Genomic DNA, 26015 nt, shown 5'->3' with positions numbered 1-26015 from the left:
TGCTTATCTGGTTTGATGATATGTATAATTAGATGTAACCTTCTCGGCGAAGGTAACAATGCGTTGCGCAGTAAACATTTGTCGAATTTATTCTACTGAGGCGGGGAGGAAAGTGCAGATACCACTGTTTGTTCCTACAGACAGGATGTTCACAGTGCTAATGCTGATCAAAAGCCTTTTAAAACTGATTTTCTCTTCAATTATCAAAATCGTATCATCTAGGAATCAGCTTCCTCAAACGTGTTACATATCAGAAGACCTTCACCTAATTGTAACGCGTTTGAAGAGGTTTTTGGTTCGAAATTCAATACACATAGGACCCCCCTTTACTGATTTCATAGGTAATAGAACCCCTGTGAAATAATACTACGAAACATCAAGGAGGTTTCCTTGGAAATATTTGTTAAACACTAGGTTTATCTGGTATTATGAGTGTTACTTTTGGTACTTTTCTGAATATAGCGCATGGTTAGTTCATTTCACATCAAAATTGCAGATCTAACATAAACAGTCTGCTGATCTACCAGCTTTGCAAACGATGTCGCGAGTACAGTACCTGGGGGCTTTGACCTTTCAACTCGCGCATGACGTCAGACAATAGGTGTCGACTTTCGCGCTGTGCTGCCAGGTACCAGGTACGTAGACTAGTACTCCCTTGAGAATGTCCCACAATTTGCTATGATTATGGGTGAAATCCGTGTAAAATTGGTGTTTGAAGCATTCATCTTAGCATGAAGAAGAAATAGGTGGTTCACACAAGCCAAAACAAGACAGGTATAGGAACAAACTGACACGGAAGTAAATGTGAAGTTGTGGTGATCACGTAGCCAGTCAAACTTTAGTTCAGCTGTTTCAAACTCTTGTAGGTGGTATTCTGGTGAACGTTTATTTCCTGCATTGACAACGAAGGTTTCACTAACCACCAATCAGGCATACTGAGTCAAACGAGAGACACCTTTAGTTCTTAAGACAAAAGAGTATTGTAATATTACGCCAACTAGCAATCAGGGTATATTATAATATACCCTGATTGCTAGTTGGCGTCTTCCATGTTCCTTCAGGCCTGACCAAAAGGACAACTATGGCTACGAAACGATGAACACAAAAAACACTAGTTCTTGTCATCATATCCAAAACCACCCGTAACTAAGCGTGTTTAAACTACAGCAGTACTGACGACAAAGTAAACAGCGTGACTAGGGTGTTTGTTGTTGACCTCACCCTGCATGTCTGGATTCCATTGTAGCGAGGACCGACGAGGTCACTTACAAGGGCAGTAAAGCGTTCTCAATAGGCATGCAAACAGATGGGTGCAACGCTATAGTAGAAACGATACTTGGCGTATTTCGTACCAATGATCACCAATGCCTTTGCCGGGCAAAGTAGCACTCAGAATATTTAATAGTGCTCATTATTACACCATGTCAGAAGTCATATGTATGTTACGTTCCTAAATCTTACAACGCTGTTTCCTCATTCTTCAAGGGTCGATTAAGAAACCGCAATGTTCCAGCAGCAGCAACAGCAGCCCGCCGGCTCGCCGAAATGTTTCGGCAATTCCGCCGCCAAAGCCCTGTCCATCACACAGGTGGTGTGCGGAGGGATCGCCATCGTGCTGGGCGTCGTCATCATCGTGCTTGGGACCGGGAGCAGCTACACTGGGTATCCCATTTGGATGGGAGCGCTGGTAAGGCGTGTGCCTTCATTGAACACAGCGACACTGGCATCCCATTATACAAGTATTGATTCACTCACTTGCTCACTCACTCACTCACTCACTCACTCACTCACTCACTCATCCTCAGGACTGTACATGGTGCGTAGAGCCGACTACTTTATGTATTGATACAGCTCAAAGCATTTCACAAATGAGCTTGAGCAGCGAGGACACTATGCTAAGTTCCAACATATCGAGTAATGTTCAGGTTCCAACTTTTGTAGCCTGATTGAATCGCGCTTCAGGGGCCCATCAGCGCCCGCCCTTCTGCGGAGAGGGGGCCATAAGATCCCCGGACAGCGGGAGTTTGCAGACAACAATTTTTGTAACATTAATATTGGTCACTGTGATGCCATCTATTTTGTCCGACTCAGAGAATCAGAGTTTTCTGTGTATCAAATGTAACGTTAGATAGATCCATTCTAAACATGTTTACTGACTAGACGTTCCTTTTTTCCCCCGTCAAGTTCCTTTCTACCGGAATCGTCGGCATATTTGCAGCGGTCCGCAAGACTACCTGCATGGTGAGTCAAACGATGTATTCGTTGCTAACTTTCTCGGGGACAGCGTGCGCTGTTCAGCAATATGGAAATCTTTTTATCAGACTTAAGAACCACTTGAAGAAAGCTCGTTTTCCGTCTCTTTGGGATTTCCATCATGACAAATTCCTTTCAAGAAAGACTACATCAAATGCAACATATCGTAATTCAACAAAATAGTACCTCGAGTCTGTTTCTTTACAACTTACAGATGATACCCTTCATGATCTTGTCCATCCTGTCGGCCTTCTTCACCTCTATCATGCTGGGGCTCGCGGGCACTGCGGTAGACTACGATCGATGGAGATGGTGCTGGGAGATCCAGAGCTACTGTAACAACACGGTAAAACCTTTCCCGAACCACACATTTATAGCAGCCAGTCTACATTAAGAGTAGTGCAACAAAAACAACATTCCAGAGGGTAAATTCAATACTGTACTTTACAGTGTTCTGATAAGAACGATGGCTTTGTTTGAATTGATGTAAATTTTGTTTTCATTCACAGCAAAAATTAAAACCTCAAGATCTCTTTCGGAAGTTTGATATTGACAGAAAAATCGTTGTACTTTCCAGGGTGCCCGTGTAGCGATGGACGCGCTGCTGATTGTCCTGGCCCTGCTGGAGGCGGGTCTGTCCATCACCACCGCCATGATGACGTGTTTTGCCGTCTGCCCCTGCTGTAAAGCCGGCGGTTCGGACAACTGCTGCAGCTGCGACAGCCAGGGCTACCAGGTGAACACTATGTTTAATGTTAAGTAGGTAACACATAGTAACATCAAATAGTACCCGGCGCCATTTTTCGGCGGAATGTCAAGTACTGAAGTCCATGCCATGAGGATGCAAGGATACACACGGTCAGACTAGATAACGAACAGACTATAAAACAAGCAAGAAATGAAAACGGGTTGTCCATGAGATGTTTGGTTTGATGTTTTGCTACGTCTTTGCACAGCCTCTGTAGGAAGGGATGGTAATAATCAACAGTCGAAAAGGAATGCGGAATAACCAGTAGTAAGGCACACCCATACTTGCAAAACTTGATTGAAGATTGCTCCGTTGACAATGCATGCCCTGTTTGTTTTTTCTCCGACAAAGTATTGTCAACAAAACAGGACAGGAATGATACGACACTTTGATTTTTTCCAGCCACCTGCAGTTGCCTATCAGGTTGGCGCAGACGGCAGACTGGTTCAGATACCCGGTCAGTACGCCATGCAGGGGGGGCAGCCCATCGCCATGACACCGTTCCCTGCAAGCCAGCCCCAACACGTCACGGCCCTTCCCGCAGGAGCCATGGCCCAACAACCGCTGCTCGTCACACAGACACCTGCCAACATGGCTGCTGTCCAGGGGAACGTCGGGGCCGGACAGGGTCCCAAGCCGCAAGGGAACGTTATCCTCATCCCGGCAGGGCAACAGGCGCAAGGAGGCGCTCCTGTACAACATGCTCAGCCTCAGATGATCCGAGCACTGCCAACTGTCGGACACGGTGGTAAGTTTTACCTGACGTTACGTAATAGAACGATAGCCCCTCGTACATTGTCAACTCGATAAGTGCTGCCACAGATGTCATCAGAAGAGATCCACCTTGGTACGACCAACCTCCTTGGTACTACACAAAAGTAGAATGACTTTTGCACTGCTATCGTACAAATGATGTAATTTTAACTTTAAGAAAATTCTAAAATGTGTGACTGTCTTGATCGTACAATGTACCCTGTTCAAACGTAACCCTTTTCTGCATCTATTACAGGTAACATCCAATATGTCTTCGCCACATCCACCCCCATACCCATGCCACAAGCCGCAAGTCAGCAGCAGCCACGCGCTCAGTCTGTGCCTGTGTCACAGGTCCAGTTCCAGCAGCCCAACGCCTCACAGCCACAGGCCGGGTCCTCCCCGTACCCTGTGCAGCCTCAGCCCCAGCAGCAGCCGACCGTGCCCCAGCATGAGACCACCGCCCAACCATTGGCCGTGTCCCCGCCGCCCGGTTACCAGCCTACTGATCCCGGAGCTCCTGGCGTGAACCAAGCCTTTCAGGCACAGGAGGAGGATGATGTCCCTCTTATTGACGAATAGCGGAAAATGAATAAAACAATACAACTGTTTTAGCCTAGATATAATAACATGAGTGCGACTGTTTATAACTTGAATAATGCAACTTGTCCTGCTTTGGCGACAGCCATTGGTATATTGCTCTTAAGGTATGGTTTAGTATCAGTGGACTGGTTGTCACAGATAATGCTAACTATGTGTGAGTTTTGCTATCGACTATCGATAAGACCAAACTGTGTAAATATATGTATGGTTAGTGCTTGGAAGTTCGAAACTAACATGCGATATTTTCGACATGAAGTGTAAAGCTCCTTCCATGTAATGAAGACAAAAAGAATACGGGGGACATTGATACTAAGACGCAGGGTGATATCTTCTGCATCTCTTTCACAGATATTAGCAGTCCTTTTTTTAAATGACACTTTGCGTATCAAACATCTGTTCATCACTGTAAATTAGCGATTGGAAGTTTTTAGACCCCAACATGCGATGTTTTCAACATGAAGTGTAGAGCTCCATCCATGTAATGAAGACAAAGAGAATGCGGGGAGCATTAATAAAAGACGCATGGTGATATCTTCTGCATCTCTTTCAGAGAAAATAGTAGTGCCTTTTTTGAAATGATACTTTGCATTTCAAACATCTGTTCATCACTAGCTATAAATTCATTTTGTATGGCAGGCGTTGCTTCTGGAAAACGTTTCTGAATAAATTTTAAAGCGCATGGTTAGTTCATTTCCCAGCAAAGTTATAGAGGTAACATAAACAGGGTACTGATCTACCAGTTCTGCAAACAGAGACAATCGTGCTTTCGCGGCCTTGATGAGTACCCCGGGGCTTTGACCTTTCAACTAACTGCGCATGACGTCAGACAATAAGGATCGTCTTCCTCGCATGCAGTCACCGCCAGACACCAGGTACGTAGTACTCGTTTTAGAATGTCTCACAATTTGCTGTGATTATGAACGAAATGCGTGTTAACTGGTGTTTAAACAAAATTAAAGCATTCATCGTAGCATAAAGAAGGAAATGGTGGTTTAAGCAAGCCATATGGCGACAGGAAAGGGACCAAATCGACACGGAAGTATTAATGAGAAGTTGGTAATGATCACGTAGCCAATCAAACTTTAGTCTGTGCTGTTTCAAACTGTTGTAGGTGGCATTCTTGTGAACTTGAATCTCCAGCATGGACAACGAAGGCTTCACCAATTACCTTTATACATAAATCAGCATACTGAGTTAGAATAGGAACATTCTTAGATCTTACTGAGTATCATGATGAACCGTGATTGCTAGTTGGCGCCTTCCAATTTCGCTTAGGCGTGACCGAAAAGACAGCTAAGGCCAATCCATCCTCCAAGGCCAATATAGGAGAAAGCAACATTTGTCATCGTATCCGAAGCTAGCTGTGATCAGGTTTTTGTAACGAGTTTGCTCAATGCTAAGCCACATGGACCACTTCTGGGCACTGAACTAATGCTCACTGAAGCAGCATCTCTTCTTTATAAGTCAGAAACAGTAATCTCAGGCTCGACTAACTGATTCAATAGGCCAAACAGGGGATACGAAGGCTGCTCGACCAAGTAAACAGCGTACCTACATGAGCGGCGAGGTAAAACTACAACAGAACTGGCGACAGTAAATAGCGAGACTCGGGTGTTTGCTGTTGACCTCAACCTGCCTGACCGGATTCCATTGCAGCGAAGCGCGACAGACCTTAAGGGCAATACTAGTACCAGGCGGCATGTTTACAGCAGAGTGCGACGCTATTAGAAACGTACGACTCTTGTCATATTTAGCACCACAGCAGCGTTCAGAATATCAGTGCCATGTAACAACATGTCAGAATGGAATGTTTTCTGAATCTTACAACATCATGCCTTATTCTTCAGTGGTGAAGTTAGAAAGAACCACCATGTTCCAGCAGCAGCCCGCTCGCTCGCCGAGATGTTTCGGCAATTCCGCCGCCAAAGCCCTGTCCATCACACAGGTGGTGTGCGGAGGGATCGCCATCGTCTTGGGCGTCGTTATCATCGTGATTCTGGCTAGCAACAGCTACACTGGGTATCCCATTTGGATCGGAGCGCTGGTAAGGCTTGTGCTTCCCTTGATACTCGGCTACACTGGCATCCCATTATACAAGTATTGATACACTCACTCACTCACTTATCCTCCTGCACGTGGTGCATAGAGCCAACTTTTTTTTGTATTGATACAGCTCAAAGTATTTTACAAACGAGCCTGGAGCGAGGACACTATGTACTAAGTTCTAACATCTCGAGTAATGGTCAGGTTGCAACATTTGCAACAGTACACAGAGGCTGGGCATGTCATCTATGTTGTCCGACTCAGAGAATCCGAGCTAAATGTAACGTTAGATAGATCCATTCTAAACATATTCACTTACTACGTTCCTTCTTTTCACGCCAAGTTCCTTTCTACCGGAATCGTCGGCATATTCGCAGCGGTCCGCAAGACTACCTGCATGGTGAGTCAAACGCTACATTCCTTAGCCTCCGTTGCAGACTCCTTCCGGCCTTTTTTCTTCAATTTACCGTTTTCTCGTTTCGGCCAGCAATAAGAAAAAAGAAAAAAAACGTAAATAAAAACAGCCAGAATGAGTCTGCAATGGAGGATATCCGTCCCTAACTTTCTCGGGGAAAGTGCACACTACTGCCCAGCAATATGGAAAACTTTTTATCAGACTGAAGAACCACTTGGGTATGACGAAAGCTCATTTTCCGTCTACTTGACATTTCTATCGATTCATAACAAATCCCTTTCAAGAAAGACTGCATCGAATAATTACATCAAGTACTATATATCGAGGCTTCAATGAAAATAGTAACTTATCTTAAGTCCGTTTCTTTGCATTTTACAGATGATCGCCTTCATGGTCCTGTCCATCCTGTCGGCGTTCTTCACCTCTGTCATGCTGTGGCTCGCGGCCGTTGCGGTAAGCTGGGACCAATGGAGAACGTCACGGTGGTGCTGGATCTCCGGAAGCTACGTACCCTGTCACAACACGGTAAAACCTTTTCCAAACCACACATGGAACATTTAGAGCAGCCAGTCGACATTAATAGTAGTGCAACAAAACCAGCATTCCAGAGAATGAAGTAAATACTGTAGCCTATGGTGTTCTAATACGAACGATGGCTTTGTTTTAAATTTATGCAAAAATATGTTTCGTTCACATCAAAAAGTAAAACCTTAAGATCTCTTTGGAAAGTGTGATGATGACAGAAAAATCGTAAAGGGTTCTACTTCCCAGGTACCGTTAGTGATGGACGCGCTGCTGATCCTCCTGGCCCTGCTGGAGGCGGGTCTGTCCATCACCACCGCCGTCATGACGTGTTGTGCCGTCTGCCCCTGCTGTAAAGCCGGCGGTTCGGACAACTGCTGCAGCTGTGACAACCAGAGTTACCAGGTATGGTTCAATATCAAGTCCGAGTAACACAAGCCAGTAACACAAGTGGTACTCTAGCATACTAGTTATTCTTCTGGAAAAGTCAAGAACGGTACATGATATAAGGATACACACGTTCAGACGAGATGGCGAACAGGAAAGCAAGTAATAAAAATGGACTGTTCCTGAGACTGGTTTGGTTTTATGTTTTCCAGGACACAGCCTCTATCAAAAGAGCGACTGCAATAAATGGTTAGTTAATGGAATACGAAACAACCAATGGGAAATTGAGACAATCATAATACAACTCATGTTATGTTATGTATGTTATGTTATGTTATTTACAAAACATGATTGAAGATCTCCCCGTTGGCAATGTTATTTATCCATGAAAGCATTGACGTCAACAAAACACAATAAAACAGCACAGAAATCATACGACACTTTTATCTGTTTCCAGCCACCAGCAGTTGCCTACCAGGTGGGCGCAGGCGGCAGACTGGTTCAGATACCCGGTCAGTACACCATGCAGGCGGAAGGTAACGTTGTGATCATCCCGGCAGGGCAACAGACGCAAGGAGGCGCTCCTGTACAACCTGCTCAGCCATAGATGATCCGAGCCCTGCCAACTGGGGAGACTAAAGGGATACAATAAATGGCAGTAATGCATGTAGCCCTATGGGGAAGTTAAGAAAAAGAAGGTGTCATTATCTCAGGAATCAAAACATCAGACTACAATAACTTACCCTCAAATACTAACCAGTTATGTCAACTGTCATCAGATTCATCCCTGACAAATTCTATACGGCTATTCTCCAGATAACCCCCCCTAATCAGAGCCCTTGGATAGGCCCTACAGGCTTCAAACACCCAGTTGAAGACCATCCCACTATATCAGGGGGGTGCCAAACCCCACAAGGTAGAGAAAGACCATTTATTTCAACTAATTCAGCAAATACAGAGTCTATCCTACCACAGCCTATCCTATATTGCCCAGATTTCACCAAAAAAAACACCAAAAAGAATTTTCAATGGTTTAAACCATGTTTTTTACTTGGTCTCTCATCGTGCGGTCTGGGCGCAGGCGCAATCCCTTTAGTCTCCCTAACTGTCGGACACGGTGGTAAGTTTTATCTGACGTTAGTCCCTCGTAACGTTACATTTTCAACTCTATAAGTGCTGCCATAGATCTCCTCAGAAGAGATCCACGTTGGTACGACCAACCTCCTTGGTACGACACAAAAGTAGAATGACTTTTGCACTGCTATCGTACAAATGATATAATGTTGACTTAAAGAAAATCTTAAAATGTGACTAAGGCAGACGACTGCCTTGATCTTACAATGTAGCCTGTCCAAACGTCACCCTTTTCTGCATTTTCTTACAGGTAACATCCAATACGTCCTCGCCACATCCACCCCCATACCCATGCCACAGGTCAGCAGCAGCCACTCGTACAGTCTGTGCCTGTGCCGCAAGTTCAGTTTCAGCAGCCCATCGCCCCACAGCCACAGGCCGGGTCCTCCCCGTACCCTGTGCAGCCCCAGCCCCAGCAGCAGCCGGCCGTGCCCCAGCATGAGACCACCGCCCAGCCCCTGGCCGCGTCCCCGCCGCCCGGTTACCAGCCTACTGATCCCGGAGCTCCTGGCGTGAACCAAGCCTTTCAGGCACACGAGGAGGATGATGTCCCTCTCATCGACGAATAATGAAAAATGAATAAGAATAGATAGCCGCGGCGACTGTAGGATGGCTTCTTTTGCTTACACTAGTCTTATTCATTAGCCCTATCTACACAATGTCTAAGACTGTAGGCTATACCAAATCCACATATACGCGGCTAAAAAAAATAGACAGATATCTACATACATGTAGCAGTATGTGCTATGGTTGACAGCTTGAATCATGTGACTTGAGTTTTGTTACAGCTAACGATGGTTTAGGTGTCAGCGTGGTTGTGTGCATCTATAGAATATGCAAATAGTTACATATATATATTCATATATTCAAACCAGCATTGCCTCACAAAAGCGAAATGGTGAGCTCCGTAATCCAGGGCCAGACTAATCAAAATACGTGAGAACAGAGACCGGGGATAAAATAGAATCGTCGCTGTTTTGATAATTATAAGTGTTTACCTTTCCTTATTGGCAAAGATATTCAATATGTACCGGCCACATTTTTTTCTTTATTTTGATGGTTATCGTAAGGTTTTAAACATCATGTTTGCTTGAAACCACTATCTAACGGAGATTGTCATTGCCCTGTATGCATATGTGCAACGTTATACGAATAAGCGGCATATCATTTCTGCGTAAATCGTCGCGGTGTCCGGTGTCACATTTCATGTTGTGAACCATCCTGTATATTCCTTGTAAATTCAAAAACGTAACTGTGCTTATTCCTATGAAAAGTAATGCAGGAGATATGAGTATCCTGTCAGCAGATGAATATGGTATACGGTATCTATTATATATGGCTTTGGAGAAGTGGGTATTTTAGAAAACCGTCACTGGAAAAATAAAGCTTATCGTTTTATAGCCAAACTAGACGTCTCTACCACACTTAAATTGTAACCTCTTCCCAACAAAGATAATAATAATAACCTTTATTGTAATATAGCAATATCAGTAATACTAGATATAACGTTAGTTCTATGCATTGTTCAGTTACGTACTGACGCGGACGCACGCAAGGACGAAAGGCACGGGTACCAGTCTTGGGGCCGATGTAAAGTAAGGCTAATCCTGAGTCTTTTACGCCGGTTTTAATAGTATATATTCAGTTAGTATTTTTTTCTAGTATTGCACAAAAATAGTTCAATGCTACAAAAAAGTAGTAAATAAATGTTGAAAAAAGAGGCGTTAAACGCTGGGGATGATCATATCCTTACATCTGCTTAGAGATTAACCTACATATTTAAAGCCTTATAAGGTATGCGAGCACGCGGACGCTTATCCGACCACGCCGACATTAAACCTTGTAACGTTTACAACAGAGGAATATAAAATTTAACAAAAATCCGAAGTTAGCAACCATGTCAGCAATAACGCTTTGCGAAGTGAAAAGTAACGGTCGACGAGAAAAAACTCATTATCGGTGATATACGGTATCAACGTGATTTGCATGTACAACCATGCGATAAATGCAATGTAGGGTTATATTTGCTAAATCAGCATGTTATTGTTGTGCGTGCTAAATATCATTGGAGTTGTTCATGGAAGGAAATATGGGGAAAATCACATTTTGTTACTCCGACCGTCCCGACAATGGTTAAGCCTGGCACGTCTATTTAAACTTTTCGCGCCTCACGCTGATTATGCCACCAACCGTCAGGCTCCTGTGCAGGGAGCTGCAGTATTTATCAACGCTGTCAACTATGGCCGCCGTCTGATTTTCCAGCAAAAATTGCCGTTTTCTCCGCGATTTCTCCTCCCCACTGGCGCGTTCGGCTCTTCTTTCACCCTGAAAAATTGGTGGAAGATTTTTGGCGCTTTTTGACGTAATTTCTGGATTTTTCTCCGGGAAAATTGCCGCAGGATCGTGATTTTTGTGCAGCGGGGGAGCACTCTTCTGCTTTGTGTGTACTACAACAACAGTCACAGTTCCACTACTCAGAGTGTAACTATGGCCGACTCAGAGCCCGGCTCGGGAGCAGCGGCGACCGCTCCGTCCGCCGCAGCCGAGGGACCAGGAGAGCCCGCCACCAAGAAGGGGAGAGGGCGGCCAAAGAAATCGGACGCGCAGGTAACAATTGTACTCACTGGTTGCAAATATTCCATTGAATCCTTTCATAGCATTTTAAAGTTTGCACACAAAAAATGTCAACGTTACCTGAGACTACGTGACCTAATTCTAACCCTTTGTGTCGGGATGTTTGTCCAAACTCGCATTTGGTGGCGCCGTAAATTATAACCTTTTCTGTACTAGACAAAGCATTTCTGTTTATTAAGATGAACTCTACAACCCATTTGGACCATTGATGTATTCCCACAGATAAAAGAGAACACCCCCTAGTTCTTCCTTGTGTCTGATTGGTCAAGAGCGGTAGTACGTCATAGTAGGGCACGCTGCTGATGTTTTGCTGGCTCTCTGGCATAAGCAGTCATGCAATCATGTATAAACATCATCATGATTACATTACATGAACATATTGCCTTTTGTGTAACATATGTAACGCTGTTGTTTCCTTGCCATTACGTACTTTGCCACCAATAGGACACTAGAAAGACAACCTGTTATTTTGTTGTTCAAAGGTAAAAAAAAACACAGCAGAGCCAGAGGGTCAAACATGGGTCATGAATGAACACTTGTGTTGCATAAATTTGCATTATGTGTATTGGAAGCCTTATCATGCATTCACAGTAGTTTGAATGATCTAATATCCACAATGCTCTTAGTTGATTTTTTCTGACCTGACACAAACATCTTCAAATTGATCCCGACTGGTGAATTTTTTTCTAGCCAAATAGGAGTTTTATAAGGAAATAAGCAGCTGTAGCCTGGCATTGCGTAGAAATGTGGCAAAGTAAAGGTGCATAATGCTATTGTTGGAAAAGAATAGTCCATATTTTTAAGAAATTCAATTATACCAAGCTACCTGACATCCTGGTTCCCCAGTTCTATTCCTTTACTCACTGGCAAAAGACAGCGGATGCTGTCTGAAAAGCCTGTTTCAAAATTTAATCCGGTTGCTTGAGTAACTGTTTTTTTTTTGCGTATCTTATTACCTGGATGTCTAACCTTCACCAATGTACCCAACATCCCACATTGATGCTAGCCGGCTGCTGAGGGAAGGTCCGCTCTACGCCGACGGCCTGTAGTGGCACCCGAGCACTACGCCCCGCCTCCACCCAACCCCGGCGGCAAACGCGGCCGTGGACGTCCGCGAAAGTCGGAGGGGGATGACGAGCCTCCAGTCAAGAAGGTGGACAGTGGTCAGGGCAAGCGAGGTCGCCCGCCCAAGAGTGTCAATTCAGAGGCAGCCAGGCCAAAGGGAAGGCCTAAGGTAAGTTGTCTCAAGGAAATGTGCTTACATGGAGAAAGAATGTCATACACTTGGTCATCGCAGAATAATGGTGAGTGTTCCAAAATGGAGGTGTCACTGAATATAACTACTCAAAACTGTGGTTAGCATGTTTTATATGTCCGTCCTCACAGAAAAAAATTCCACACTCCCCACACCACCTGACCCACTTTGCAGACTGATGAAAATTTGTATAGTACATGACCCGCTTTACCACAAGACTTTCTTTTTCAACAATTGAAAAAAGAAAGCTCTGAGAGTTTTTAATCTATTTTAACAATGATGAGGTTTTAGAAAAGACGAATTGTGAATCTGCGCAATTCAGTCTCTCTATTAAAGAGACTGCCAAGCTGATTTGTCAATAAAGTTTTAGTTTAAAATTTTTCTTCTTACTTGATATTACAAAGGGCTCCAAGAAGAAAGGCAAGGCGCAACCTGCCAAGGCAGCTGAAAAGGACGAGGAAGACCTCGCAGAGGAGGAGGACGTTGAAGAGGTTGAAGAGAAGGTCAGAGGTCAACATTGTCATTTGCAAGACATTAACTTAAGAAGAAGTATTCACTGAATTTACTCATTTGACTATTTTGCACCTGTTGAAAACTAACAGCTAAGTGACTTTTGCGACACAAATCATGTGAAGGTCAAGAAATGTCCTTGGTTAACAAATATGAATCAGTTGTATTTTCATAACAATTGAAACTTAAGAGGCATGTACAGCACAGAAACTGAGAACACATTCAGGGGATAAAATCTTGAACATGTTTATGGTGGTAGATTTAGCGCCAGTGGCATGATGGCCGATATTTTGGCTGATATAGTGGGCATTTGTTAAAAAAACATTTTGCTGCGCATACACTAAAAGCCAGGTAAGAATAGTCAAGTCTGATTTATTCAACTTCGAATCGATGGATTAATAAATGGGAGCACAACCTTAACATATTCCAAGCAAAAAATTAGTGCAGCGCGAACTTCATCAGAGTTGGCGTTTGTGGGTATTTGCTAGTAAAATTTAAGCGTAACAATTGTGTCTTACTCCAGACTGAGGTGGTTGAGACTCCCAAGAAACGAGGCCGGCCCAAGAAGGAGACTCCCGCCGTAGTGACTGAGTCAGATAACAAAGTGGACGCTGACGCGCCTGCTGAAAAGACAGACGACTCTGCTGAGGAGGGGCAGTAGTTCAGGCTGCGATCTTCCGTGCCAGCCATCCTTTTTTCTTAGTCTCAGCTTTATAACCTTTGAATTTATCTGTGTATTTAGGACTTTGTATACACCTGTTGGTTCACAGATCCTGTAAGGACTAGATTTCTTCTCTCTTAAAAAGTTCAACTTTTGAATGTGTAAGTGATGTTATTGGACTCAATAATTTTTGAGACAATTCAGTGCAGTAAATGGTGTGCCAATCGTGACTGTAGATATGCTTGAACTTCAGGTGACTGCAAAATCTTCTGTTCCACTTTCTAAGAAAAAGATTACCGGTACATCTGCATCAAGTTGCCTGCTGTCACCAAGAATCGACATCAATGATTCATTTGACATCACTTTGAATGCAAAAGATGTCTGATAGCATGTCAACCTTTTTTGGGTTTATGATCTCTTAACAGTTCATGTTTCAATATCTATATGTTGCTAACAAATTAATAGTTCTTCAAAGGCTATGTGTACACCTATGTGGGTGAAATGACAGCAGTGAAACTTGAATACCCATACCCTACCTTAACCACATCGCAGCTATTTTTTAAACTTTTAGGTATGTGTTTGACATTGATGGATATTCTACATAGTAATACATTCCTCACCTAATCTTTGATCAAATCCAACTCTTCATCAAACTTGTGGATGTGCCAATTTGAAGAGGCATGTTTAGGAGGAGAAAAACTTGAATGTGTACAACTGTAAACATTCAAACAATGATCTTTATTCGGGACCAAAAATTCTGACTACACTTTCTGAAAATGGCACGTTACTTTACCCATGGGTGTAAACTTAAAGAAAAAAAACTCAGAAAGTGAAGCAGTGGTTATAGTATGATTATCAGGGCTTTTGCTGCAGAAAAAAAACAGCAACTGTAACAAATAATTGGCTTACAACATTTAACTTTCCACTTTTTTTTAGCAACAGACCTATAGAATAGACCTATACAAGTACAATTGAAGCATGATGAAGATACTACACCTGGAGCTTGTGTGAGGGTGTTTTTGTTTCCATCTGCTGCATGCTTATCCACAAAGGTCATCCTTTATAAGTTTTGACACTCAAAAGTCAAAACCCCAAAGTGCAAAAACATTCAATTCTCCGAACACTTCAGTTATGATTCCTAGATATGGGCAACTCAAACACTATAATTACTCAGCCTGATTGAAACCAAACCAAGCCTGCAGGAATCACTCCACTCTGTACAAACAGGTTGTAATGATGTCAATTTTCATCTGATGTATAGACTTGTGTAGGTTTGGTCAGTGATAGTTGTGTAGTACTGGAGTATATTGATACCCGGGTATAGTCAAGAGTTTGTATTTAGCTCAGTGGTAACTATTGGTGGTTAGAGATTGCGCTACGGTCTGAATAATCTTGCAGCCATTATGTATTCATTCTTTTTGTTAATGTTGCTTGATCAAGGTTATTAAAGCATCTAAGCTAAGCTTAACTTCAGTTATACACATCCAAATGACATGTCACATGGGTTCGGTATGCCTGAACATATAATGCATACTTGAAAAAAACACAAAAGATATAACACCTAGCTAGACCAAAATGTTACTCTAGCCATGACAAGCTACCAGAATTGGAATACATAGATTTGACATCAAGAGAAGTACATTTTTACATCATCGCCTCTCCTCTGTACAGTTCTATCAACAAGTCTTGTTCATGTTCTGTTTTATTGACGAAACATTTCCATGGTCTGAATATGTTAGTAATTGCATACCCTGGAGTACACACCTGTACCTTATGTGACAGTTCCGTTGCAAAATTAGCAACGTTGAGAGTGAAATCTTGCATGGTTGTCAGACTGTAACAAAGTCAGATGTTGAAGTCGATATGACAATAATCACTCAATGCTAACACGACCCTCTGTAAGTCAGATACATGTTTGCAGAAAGTAGCATATAGCTTGCCATTAGTTATGTGTAGGCCTTAGTTGTCCAAGTGTCAGTAAGTGGTGTATTATTGTATCCTGAGGTTATGTTACAGGTGCTATGTGTGATGTGACTTGGTGCTACATGTGCATGCCTTATGATTAGTAGAGCCAGCATCTCTGCTCAGTGTCTAACTCTTCAACAAAGCAGATCCATGTGCAACTTACTTTCAACATCACCACCTGCTACCATCAGTATCATGATGATTTTTATGCCATGTCATTGGTACTATAGGTTCTTACATTATTCTGAACACTATTTGATCATGTACACGTAAGTCCTACCAATAGTTTGGGTGGTTAGGGTGGAATAGTATGCCTACTGAACCACACCACCTCTGGCCCTGGGTAGAGAAGGCTGGGAAGACTACGGTACCGTAACAGCATTTCATACTGTTGACATTGGGCGAAAGTAACCTCAAAATGACATGGCTATTTCTTAACTAGTTGCCAAATGTTTCAAAACAGGATCCTTTGGTTGGCTATAGTCTCACTCCAGTTCCATAATCAGTTAACAAAATTGTTTTAGAGAGCATTACAGGACATCAATAGATTAAAAGTAAAAACCTTCCTGCTAACAGAAATGAAGCAAGGTTGCCCAGTTGATGTCAGTAGGTAAAAATGTCAGCTCAGATTTCCTCTCCAACTGTGGTCTATTGTGTGCATGATGAATGTTCAATATGGTTGTCAGGTGAGATAGGTACAGCAATACCAGCCAAACTGTTTGTGCCATGGATATAACATGATCCTAGATTGGGATAAAGGACAGTGAGTCTCAACTTGTTGGTTAGATGTTTTTGTACCAAGTGCTGATCTGATAGTGTGTGTTTAGAACAGTGTCTCAGATTTGCACTATAACATAGGGACTAAGCACTGTTGTACGTTGCTGCCAACAATGATTTCTGACCCTGGCAGGGTCTAGCCTCGTCTACTTTCTTTGGTGTAAGTCAAGGCAACTTTAGCCTGTGCCACTTGTGCAAAAAAGTTACAACTGATTACAATCTTTTTTTTTACAAAATACTCAAAGATGGACCGAACCAAAACTAGCAGGCCTAAATGGTTTAGGATTAATTTGTTCTACCAAATTATTGGCAAAAAATTACAAGTTTGCTCTTGTAAAAATATTTGCTTTTAAGATGTACAAACCTTGATGTTGGCAGCTATGTATCATCTTTATAACACATTGTGATGATATGAAGTTTGTAAGTTACCATGTATTTGTTTGTAGTTTTTTTCATGTAAACATGGAAAGCATATTGGGAACAAGTTTGGGGACTTGTCACCAAACTAAAATTCTTCTAGCTGGAACAGGTATTTAGGCAATCCGCTTTTACAGAAAAGTGCTTTGGAAAATTGAAAGATTGTTGAGAGATTTCTATATTTCTCCATGTTTACAGGAAGCCCCAATTTGTAGTGTTGTATTTTATGTACCAATAAAAGTTTCATATGACAATCTGTTGTCTATCAATTTATTCTGTCTGCATCTACGTACAGTAATGTGAAAGGACATAAATGAATGACATTAATCCCTGGCTGCAAGGGAAACAATCTTTGTCCAACAAAAGCTCATACTATGTACAACAATAAAATCAATTCCATGTCCTTGTATCGACTATCCATAGATGGCATAGACCAAGGGTTTAAAAGTACTAAAAAAAGGTTTCCCTTCATAGGTCTGGCTCTGAAATATACATATATTCTATTCAATGATAAATAATGAAAAGGAAATATCTGTAAACTTTGACAGAATTCAAAGCTATCTCCAAGCAAACATAATAACCGGGTAGACATTTTTCAAATCCAAAAAGCTGATTATTTAAGTATTTTGAGAATGATGCAGAAACAGCAAATCCGAAGTTGAAACCAATGATGTAGGTGTCATTGTGAATACATATCCTAATAAATTTATAAGTATCACACTTTTGCCTTGATAGCATGTTGGCACAGTTTGGTTGATGTTAAGGTTATAACTATAAGGCACACACATTGGTTCTGAGATGCAATAAAGACATATTCTGAGGAAACAGGCAATCCCTTGAGACAGCCTGATAAGGAATACCCAGAGATTCAACACAGACCTTAAAGATCTTTGACAAGGATGATTGATAAAATCACTGATAAAAAATCCTCTTTAAATAGCCTCTGTAATCAGTCTAATGGCCAGAAGGCTCATTTTGTTTAGAGCAGCAACCACATTGGACATCAACAAGTTCTGGCACTGTGCCTTAGACCTCTGCATGTAAAAAAACATTTTCCTTTGAGCACAGATACTGCAACTCGCACAACTGATGGAAGACCCATCTAACCACCATTATACCAAAGACCAAAACGACAATGCTACACAGCTTCCCCAACTCAATTCTTAACGGTCCGAGGCATGATTCCAAACGCTCCAAGGCATGATTCCAACCGGTCCGAGGCATTTCCAACCGGTCCGAGATGCATTTCCTTACGTGCCGCGGTAGAATTCTAACCGCTCTACGATACATTTCCTTACGTGCTGCGGTAGAATTCCAACCACTCCGCGCCCGTGAGAATTTCCCGCCCTACGCGCTGCCCTGCGTTCCTCGACAGAATTCCTTTCGCGCTACGGCACGGCACAGTCCCCTGTCCCCCACGCTAATACAGTGGACGGTCCCAGATGGGTCAAGGGTCACGCGTGTCGAATGTGAACTGCGAAAATATAAACTTTCGTCGCCGTGTGTCATAGGCATATTTGCTGTTGTTGCAACAACCGTGGCAGCAATAAAACCGGCTTGGCTCTGTTTAAATTATGATATTAAAGTTCAAGAGACCTCAAACCTGACACTGTCAGTGCTACAGACTATAGTATATATATCATATGAGTTGGCGGTGTACTTGACGGGATCGGTACGGGGGCATCCTTCTCTTCCTCAGCTAGCTCTCCTTTTATATAACGTTATACTATAGCTTGCATTTTGTTTCTGTGTTATTTCAGATTCTTAACCTGAAATAAACGGACCTGTCTCGCGGGACAATCCTACGGTGGCAAAAGTTCAAGTTGGCCACGGTTATTTTTAGTCCTTTCAGCATATCGCATGATCGAGTTATTTGATGAAAGTTCATACATGGACAACACAGACTGCTAGTAACAGATAGCATTTCTATAACATTCGATTTCATTCATGGCTGGGGCTATAACAGGATTTTTCCGTGACTGAACAAGAATATCTTTTGTATTATCGACCGTATGTTTCTGTCAATGAATTTTATGGCCAATATCTAATGTGCATATTACACAACATTGTTTTGTGGTGAAAGTGTGTGTGTGTGTGCTGGTAGCAATGTTGAGTCCACGACAGGCAGATTTCTAGAGGGGTCAACGCCCACTATATCGTCCTTTCAGTCGATCTACTGACACGGGAGGGGAAAAAAGGAATATCTATAAACGCCAATTGTCCGTCGATTGTAGTTGATATTGTAGTTGATATTGACAATCAGGGCTTCCTTTTAATTTGTACGCACATATTTTTAGAGACGGTGATAGTCAGAACGAAGCACTGAAAAAGTTTTCAACATCGACACGACCTGACTGGCTGTTCACATTCACAACACGAGTGACCCTTGACCCACCTGGGATCGTCCACTGTATGAGCGTGGGGGACGGGGCTGTGCCGTGGTACGGTAGCGCGAAAGGAATTCTGTCGAGGAACGCAGGGCAGCGCGTAGGGCAGGAAATTCTCACTGGCGCGGAGTGGTTGGAATTCTACCGCAGCACGTAAGGAAATGTATCGCAGAGCGGTTAGAATTCTACCGCGGCACGTAAGGAAATGTATCTCGGACCGGTTGGAAATGCCTCGGACCGGTTGGAATCATGCCTCGGAGCGTTTGGAATCATGCCTCGGACTGTTAAGAATTGAGTTGGGGAAGCTGTGTAGCATTGTCGTTTTGGTCTTTGTTACCATTAACATTAATCTGCAGGGTTACATACATCCACCACTTTGAAAAACAGTGGGTTGAGACTTGAGAGATCTCTAGTGTAGGACCCTCAGGTATGCACAGTTTTAGATATACAGGAGTGCATTATTATACTGGGGGATGTTGTGTTGGAGATCTGTTGGGACATATATATTCAGGGTGGTGGAATTATGTACCCAGGTGGAATCATGTTAGTAGAATTGTTACATGGAGAGGTCTAGATTTTTCAGATGTTCAATGCCTTGCTGGGTAGATGATGACTTGACCTGGTCCAGTGCCCTCTGACCCTCTTCCTGGAGCCTTTGGCAGTCTACCAACACATCTGTATGATATGATAAACAGCAGTTGTCACATGACTTGTGCTGTCTATACATTTAGCTACCTTAGATTAAGGCTTTAACAAGCCAACTTGGAAAAATTTCTTTGAATGTCTATGATAGCAATTTTCTTGCAAAATAAATTAAGGACAGGTATTTGGAACTTATGTATCATGTACATACATTAAACACATTGAAAATCTATGCTCAAGGACATTACATTTAATAAGTCATCGTATTATCATTATTATGTCCTAGCTCTGCTGTACTATATAATCCGTACATTATTTGATACAGGATAGATGTATGTCAGCATTGGGTTAGGAGGATAATAGGGTGACCAAGTACTTTGATTCCTTACCCTTGAACTTCTTGGTAACATCATCTATGGCAGCATCCTGATCTTTACTGTCCTTCAACCTCAGGGAGTCACTGGCAAACCAGGGCTGGGGTTTGCTCATTTCTGGGATTGGGCCACTAGTGGGTGTGCCTATCAACGATTAAGAGTGCATGTCTCAACAGCATTCATAATTCACACAACTAAATAGATTATCAGGACATGTTGTGCATGTCATGGATAGTGAGAAAATGTGCTGGGAGTGGTTAGCTAGATCCTGACCTTAGAGAACAAAGTGATGGGAAACTGCAGTACAAAATAGAAATCAAAGTGAAGCTTGTTTCTAAACTTATTTCCAAACTTAGTGTGTCATGTTAAATAGGATTACAGTTGCCCCTGATATTCAAATACCTTTTACTTCTGACAAGGACTACATAATGTCCTTGCTTTTGATAGTTAAAAAGATTTAGTGTCTCTCTCTCTGCCACACATTAGCTCCCCCTACACTCTTGCATTAGTACTGCAGGAACAGGTGGTTGTCAGTTACAGATTTTGTTCCCTCCAAAACTTGTACTTCTCATGGAGGCAGGGCAATGCCAATTCAACAGTTTCAAGGTCAAGGGAAATGTTCTATTTGATCTAGCTGGCACTTAGTAAATATACACTACAAAAAGGTTAAGGTATCAATCCATTACTGGTTATGCAGATCTAAAACAGCTACAAAGCAATTCTTGTGTTACTAATACTTGCCTTCTGGTTGGGTTAATTTGCCTTAGATGACTGCTACCTGATATATCTCTTGTGTATACATGTGCATGTATTTATTTTCAGACTACATATTTTTTTTCACACATAGCATGGTTTGCCACTTTTGCAGTGCTAGTGTAGGTGCACAGGCTTCAAACTCAAAATTCTACACGTACAGTCGTTAACAGTTTGTGTTTAGTCAGCAAGCCCTAAGGTTACCTAAGGGTGTGGGAATTTACTATCATTAGTGGACAATCACTGCAAAATGCACACCAGCCACACCAACAAACTGCACACTGCACTCACCACTAGCACCACTAGGGGGCTTACTTGTATTTATGGCATAGAGTCCAGAGTCGTGTGCAGCTGCCAAGTTGAAGGGAGGGGGTGAAAAGGGGTTTGTGAAAGAAAACAATAGACCCATCACAAAACTTTTAACACATGCATTATCATGCTTATAGGTATACGGAAGAACTATCCCGTATATTCTGTGAGGCAGCTAAAATCTTCTAAAGACAGTAGAAAGTTATCTACCAGAGGAAGACCAGAGGTGCTGCTAGATCCATTCTCTGTAGCTGGAGGACAGATGAGGAGTATAACAGTGTTACACGTGTTCTTGCTACAGTTCATGGTATAACTTTTCTTCAAGGCTAGCATTGCTACAGTGAGGAGCTACAACTTAACAGTTGATTACAAGAGTGACAAAGGCATCATGTTTCTACATCCACTGTGTATAGATGCAAGAGAAGTAAATAGATCTGACAAAGCATGAATGGTACTTCAAAAGTAAAGTTGCATAGGGATCCCCCCAGCAAAGGAACGTGCTTCATTTTTGTTGTCCTACCTTGCAAGGCGGCATCAATCTCGGAGCATATCTTGAACACCTCAGACCCTTTACCTGACAACACCTCACCTGGAAGGATAAACAGCCAAGGAGTGAAACATAAAACCTTCCTCATGACACCAGTATCCATTGACTTAGGCATGCCTCGTTGCTATGTACTTTTGTAAGATTTAAAATACATGTACACTGAGCTTTGTTGAAGCCTTGCATAACTCTCACTTAGTCTTAGTGCTGCTGCAAAGTATACAATAAACAACCATGCATTTACTTTATAATTACAGAAGGTTAGGAATATGTAGAAAACTTACAAACGTACAAACAGTAGAGCACAATAATTATTCTAATTTCTGGCCATGCATTTGTATCGGCACATAGAAAGGTTCCAGATTTGTTTTGACTCACCATCCAGAACTTTCAGCCTTGGCATCATGGATAATAACCGCTTTTTGTAGGAAGCACCATGACACACTGCAGGGAAGAGATTAGAAAACTATGTATTGCTGTTGATATCAATCAATTCCTTAATCTGTAATAGAATATATTACCATATATCTGCCTGAAGAATGGATTACATATGGCTGCAGTCAATGGAATCAGTCCCTCTAATCTTAAATACTGGTCTCAAAATCTAATGAGATCTTTCTTGATTAAAAAGAGAATGGGAAATCAAAATAGAAATTGAAAACAGTTCAGGATGATAGGATTCAAAGCCAAACATACTTCTATCTCTCATCAACTTGGCAACAAGTACCAATGGAACTCCCAACTGAGTCAGCCTTTTGGCACCAAAAGTGTATTGGTTACAGGGTAAGGTAGGAGGAGGGAGGTTAACACTTTCATTAGAGTTGGATACAGACTTTTGTTTCTTTATCAAATGCTAGGACATTGTAAACACAAACAACATAGCAATGCCAGGTAACATACATGTAATACAATATCCAACAGTTTCTCACCTGGGTTGAAGAGTTCGTGTACTTTATCCTGAAGTCTGAGGTTGGAGAAATGTTCCAGTTTAGCCAGACAGGCCAGCTTGTCAATGCTGGAGGTGTAATCAACAGGGCGAACAGGCTATATCAATAAACCTTTCATACGACTTTCTTATACTGTAAATGCAGAAATGTTCCCGGTGGTTTTATGTTCGAGGTTTGCGGGGTGAGCTCTTTACCGCGAACTTAAAACCACAGTGAAAAGCCGTTCCATTGTGTGACTGTAGCGCCACTATTGTTTCAAACACGAACTCAAAACCACACTGAACACTCAATTTTCTCCCTATTGCGAAATTAAATGCCCGCAAACATTTCTAATAGATTACCTGCTGATCAGGTTACCAGCTGCATTAAGGGTGTGAAGACTGTCGGCATCTTTAAGCGCATCTGTAATCAAGAATTCCAATAAATGGTGATGATCTGAAGAATATTCTCTTTATCATCTCACACCTGGCTAAACCTAGTAACTTATTTGTCTTTAAGTTGAATCATAATGACAAACATAAGATCAAGAAATGTGGTATGTTCAGTTCTATTTTATACTTGTTTGCAGTGGGGTAGAATACCATGTGAGTATATATCTGGCAAGAGTACAGCTAGAACCAAGGTCTAATTAGAATAGCTGCATTACAGACAAATGATTCAGACAATAGTTTAATACATATACATAAACATTGCACACCGTGATTGCAATTTATTTCTTATCCTGAAATTTACAATGAAGAAAATTAAAAGCAAGCAGTCAATTAACTCCTTACAACAGAAAAAAACCTAGTTCAAAGTCTGCATCATTGATATAAAAATGCGCCTGACCCAGCTGGGTGATCCTATTGGCTGATATGTCCAGGGTTACCAGGTGCTTGAGTGGGCTGAGAGGTGCCAGGCGTGAGATGTCGTTCATCGAGACATTCAGATGTTGCAGGTTTGTACATTCTCCAATACAACCTAGGTCGTTGATACCTAACAAAACAAAAAATACATGTAACAAGTGGGTAAGTAATATCATGAAGCCTCTTCACAAAGGAGTACAAGTACACAAAAGATGTTTTTAAAAGCAAAGCCTGGGTAAGAATTATCGTAATCCCTACTGTCTAACACTATTAGTATAACCAATAGAGAATTCGAATTGGTAGCCAAACAGCTACTTCAGCGTGATAATAAAGGTTAAACCTTAGAACAATTACATAACTTTATCAATGAAATTTGGCTCAATGATTCTAAATGAACAATATCTTATCTGGAAATGCAGGTTGTAGTGAGTTCAAGTTGTACAAACCTTGTGTGTTATGCCATGAGGCGGTTTACAAACAAACATGAGCAGAGAATGTATATCATCATTCCTAATTCAGACGGACACTGAACATGAATTTTAAAGCTCTATAAAGCTAGTGTATGAGTACTACTGGACATTCACTACTCTCCAAGCAGAGGTCGAATGGGCAGATCGTCACCATTTTATCATATGCAGTTTTATTTTTGTCGCTAGCCGATTCTTAGAATGGGCTAAAAATAAAACTGCATATGACAAAAATAAAACTGCATATGATAAAACGGTGACGATCTGCCCATTCGACCTCTGCTTGGAGAGTAGACATTCACCTCTATCACGAAAGTTGATGTAAGTGATGCTGTCCAACTCAAACTCCCCACTGTGAGTCTTCAGAGCCTGTTGAGTCACCTGGCTAAGAGGCTTTGGTTCTCCTGAAAAAAAAAGCAAAGGTTTCATGAAAACAGTTTCAAAGATATGTAACCCCTAGTAACATTAATCCACTGGGTTACATAAATCTGCCACTTTCAAAAACAGTAGGTTTGGGAGGTCTCTAGTGCAGCAACCCCCACTGCAAGGCATGCACAGTTTTATGTAATACAGGAGTACATCATACTGGGGGACATTGGGTCGGAGATCTGTTTGGACGTATCTTTTGAATTTCATATGTATGGTGGCAGAATTATGTACCCTGGTGGAAATATATTGAATGTTATAATTCAGCAGAAAAAAGTAAGACAATTTTTCATTTCATGACATAAATATAAACAATGGCTATCAAGTCTCACTTTGCCTCACTAGTAGAATTGGGTCAAGATTGTTTTTACATAATGCACCCATGCATAATGTGATGCCTTCAGAGGCAATTGACAGGATGATCCTGTCAGCAGTAGAAAATATTGCACTGCTGACAGGATAATCCTGTCAGCAGTGCAGATTTTTCCACTGGTGACAGGATGATCCCGTCCTAATTTTTCAACTGATGGCTGGATCGTCATGTCAATAGCCACTTCCCAATGTAATTGATATAAGATTGTTTTTTATAAGAAGAAATAAACATTTTGGATGTCATGACTTAGAAGCCAGATTCTTCAAACAGAATTTTGTGATCTAGTTTGCATCATCAGAGTTACTAATAAAATGTTTCTTTGACATTGCTGGAAGTTACTGTACAGTTTTCTGTTTACATACGCTTCGTACAACAATGAGCTACTATTAGTAGCTCATTAGTAGTACTAATACTTTTATACAATCTCATAATCTTCCATTAATCGGTGGGCGAACGTCTGATAAGAAGACTCAAGCACAGAAACACATCTATCTTAAATCCTCGGGGCATCTTTCTTTGCGTGAATTTGGTAGTACGATTTGTTTGTTGTTAGGCAACATGTAAACGACACCTGAACAGAGAAGGAAACTCACCTGCGCCCTTTTCCGTATCTTCCGACATTTTCTCAACATACTAGTTCATCTCTTGAAGCTTAAAACCTTCGTGGTAGTGTATACATATCTCTGATGACCATTGTATTGCATATTTACACTGTAGATAAGATGAGATCACGTTCAAATCCAGGTAAATCCCGCCACTGGAATCGAACAGCCTTACTTCCGGGATACTGGAATGTCTAGTTTGCGCCGGACAGGTACATTTTGCGGTAACAGCGATATTACGACATCAATTCCCCCGACTCGCTACGCCT

General features: G+C 41.9%; 4 protein-coding genes across 6 annotated transcripts; 3 read left to right on the top strand and 1 right to left on the bottom strand.

The window, feature by feature from the left end:
• Positions 1–597: 597 nt before the first annotated feature.
• Positions 598–4888, top strand: LOC136428667 (uncharacterized). The gene is made up of 7 exons (XM_066418359.1): positions 598–635; positions 1486–1687; positions 2185–2241; positions 2468–2599; positions 2831–2989; positions 3404–3749; positions 4011–4888. The coding sequence occupies exons 2-7, from the start codon at positions 1505–1507 to the stop codon at positions 4334–4336; spliced, it is 1203 nt and encodes a 400-aa protein (XP_066274456.1). The 5' UTR covers positions 598–635; positions 1486–1504; the 3' UTR covers positions 4337–4888.
• Positions 4889–5132: 244 nt separating this feature from the next.
• Positions 5133–9224, top strand: LOC136428673 (membrane-spanning 4-domains subfamily A member 4A-like). The gene is made up of 7 exons (XM_066418369.1): positions 5133–5229; positions 6205–6401; positions 6744–6800; positions 7194–7340; positions 7587–7742; positions 8182–8844; positions 9109–9224. Exons 2-6 carry the CDS (start codon positions 6228–6230, stop codon positions 8329–8331), a joined length of 684 nt encoding a protein of 227 aa, XP_066274466.1. The 5' UTR covers positions 5133–5229; positions 6205–6227; the 3' UTR covers positions 8332–8844; positions 9109–9224.
• A 1791-nt stretch (positions 9225–11015) lies between these two features.
• LOC136428665 (high mobility group protein HMGI-C-like) lies at positions 11016–17331 on the top strand. The gene is made up of 4 exons (XM_066418357.1): positions 11016–11465; positions 12499–12726; positions 13152–13250; positions 13781–17331. Exons 1-4 carry the CDS (start codon positions 11346–11348, stop codon positions 13916–13918), a joined length of 585 nt encoding a protein of 194 aa, XP_066274454.1. The 5' UTR covers positions 11016–11345; the 3' UTR covers positions 13919–17331.
• Positions 17332–19805: 2474 nt separating this feature from the next.
• On the bottom strand, positions 19806–25959 carry LOC136428663 (leucine-rich repeat-containing protein 61-like). 3 transcript variants are annotated; one of them, XM_066418353.1, is made up of 10 exons: positions 25738–25958; positions 24648–24749; positions 23862–24008; positions 23375–23435; positions 23016–23101; positions 22465–22530; positions 22063–22131; positions 21525–21584; positions 20496–20624; positions 19806–20139 (listed from the first exon to the last, which is right to left on the bottom strand). In XM_066418353.1, the coding sequence occupies exons 1-10, from the start codon at positions 25763–25765 to the stop codon at positions 20021–20023; spliced, it is 867 nt and encodes a 288-aa protein (XP_066274450.1). In that variant the 5' UTR covers positions 25766–25958; the 3' UTR covers positions 19806–20020. The 3 variants fall into 3 exon arrangements, 2 of the variants coding, with proteins under 2 accessions (XP_066274450.1, XP_066274451.1); XR_010754642.1 differs by lacking the exon at positions 21525–21584 and adding an exon at positions 21753–21793 and having other exon boundaries at positions 20025–20139; positions 25738–25959; XM_066418354.1 differs by lacking the exon at positions 21525–21584 and having other exon boundaries at positions 25738–25957.
• Positions 25960–26015: the final 56 nt, after the last annotated feature.

The sequence above is a fragment of the Branchiostoma lanceolatum genome, chromosome 2, assembly GCF_035083965.1.
Source record: "Branchiostoma lanceolatum isolate klBraLanc5 chromosome 2, klBraLanc5.hap2, whole genome shotgun sequence".
NCBI lineage: Eukaryota > Metazoa > Chordata > Leptocardii > Amphioxiformes > Branchiostomatidae > Branchiostoma > Branchiostoma lanceolatum.
Note: the sequence above shows the minus strand (reverse complement) of the source record. Positions and strands in the feature narration are given on the sequence as shown.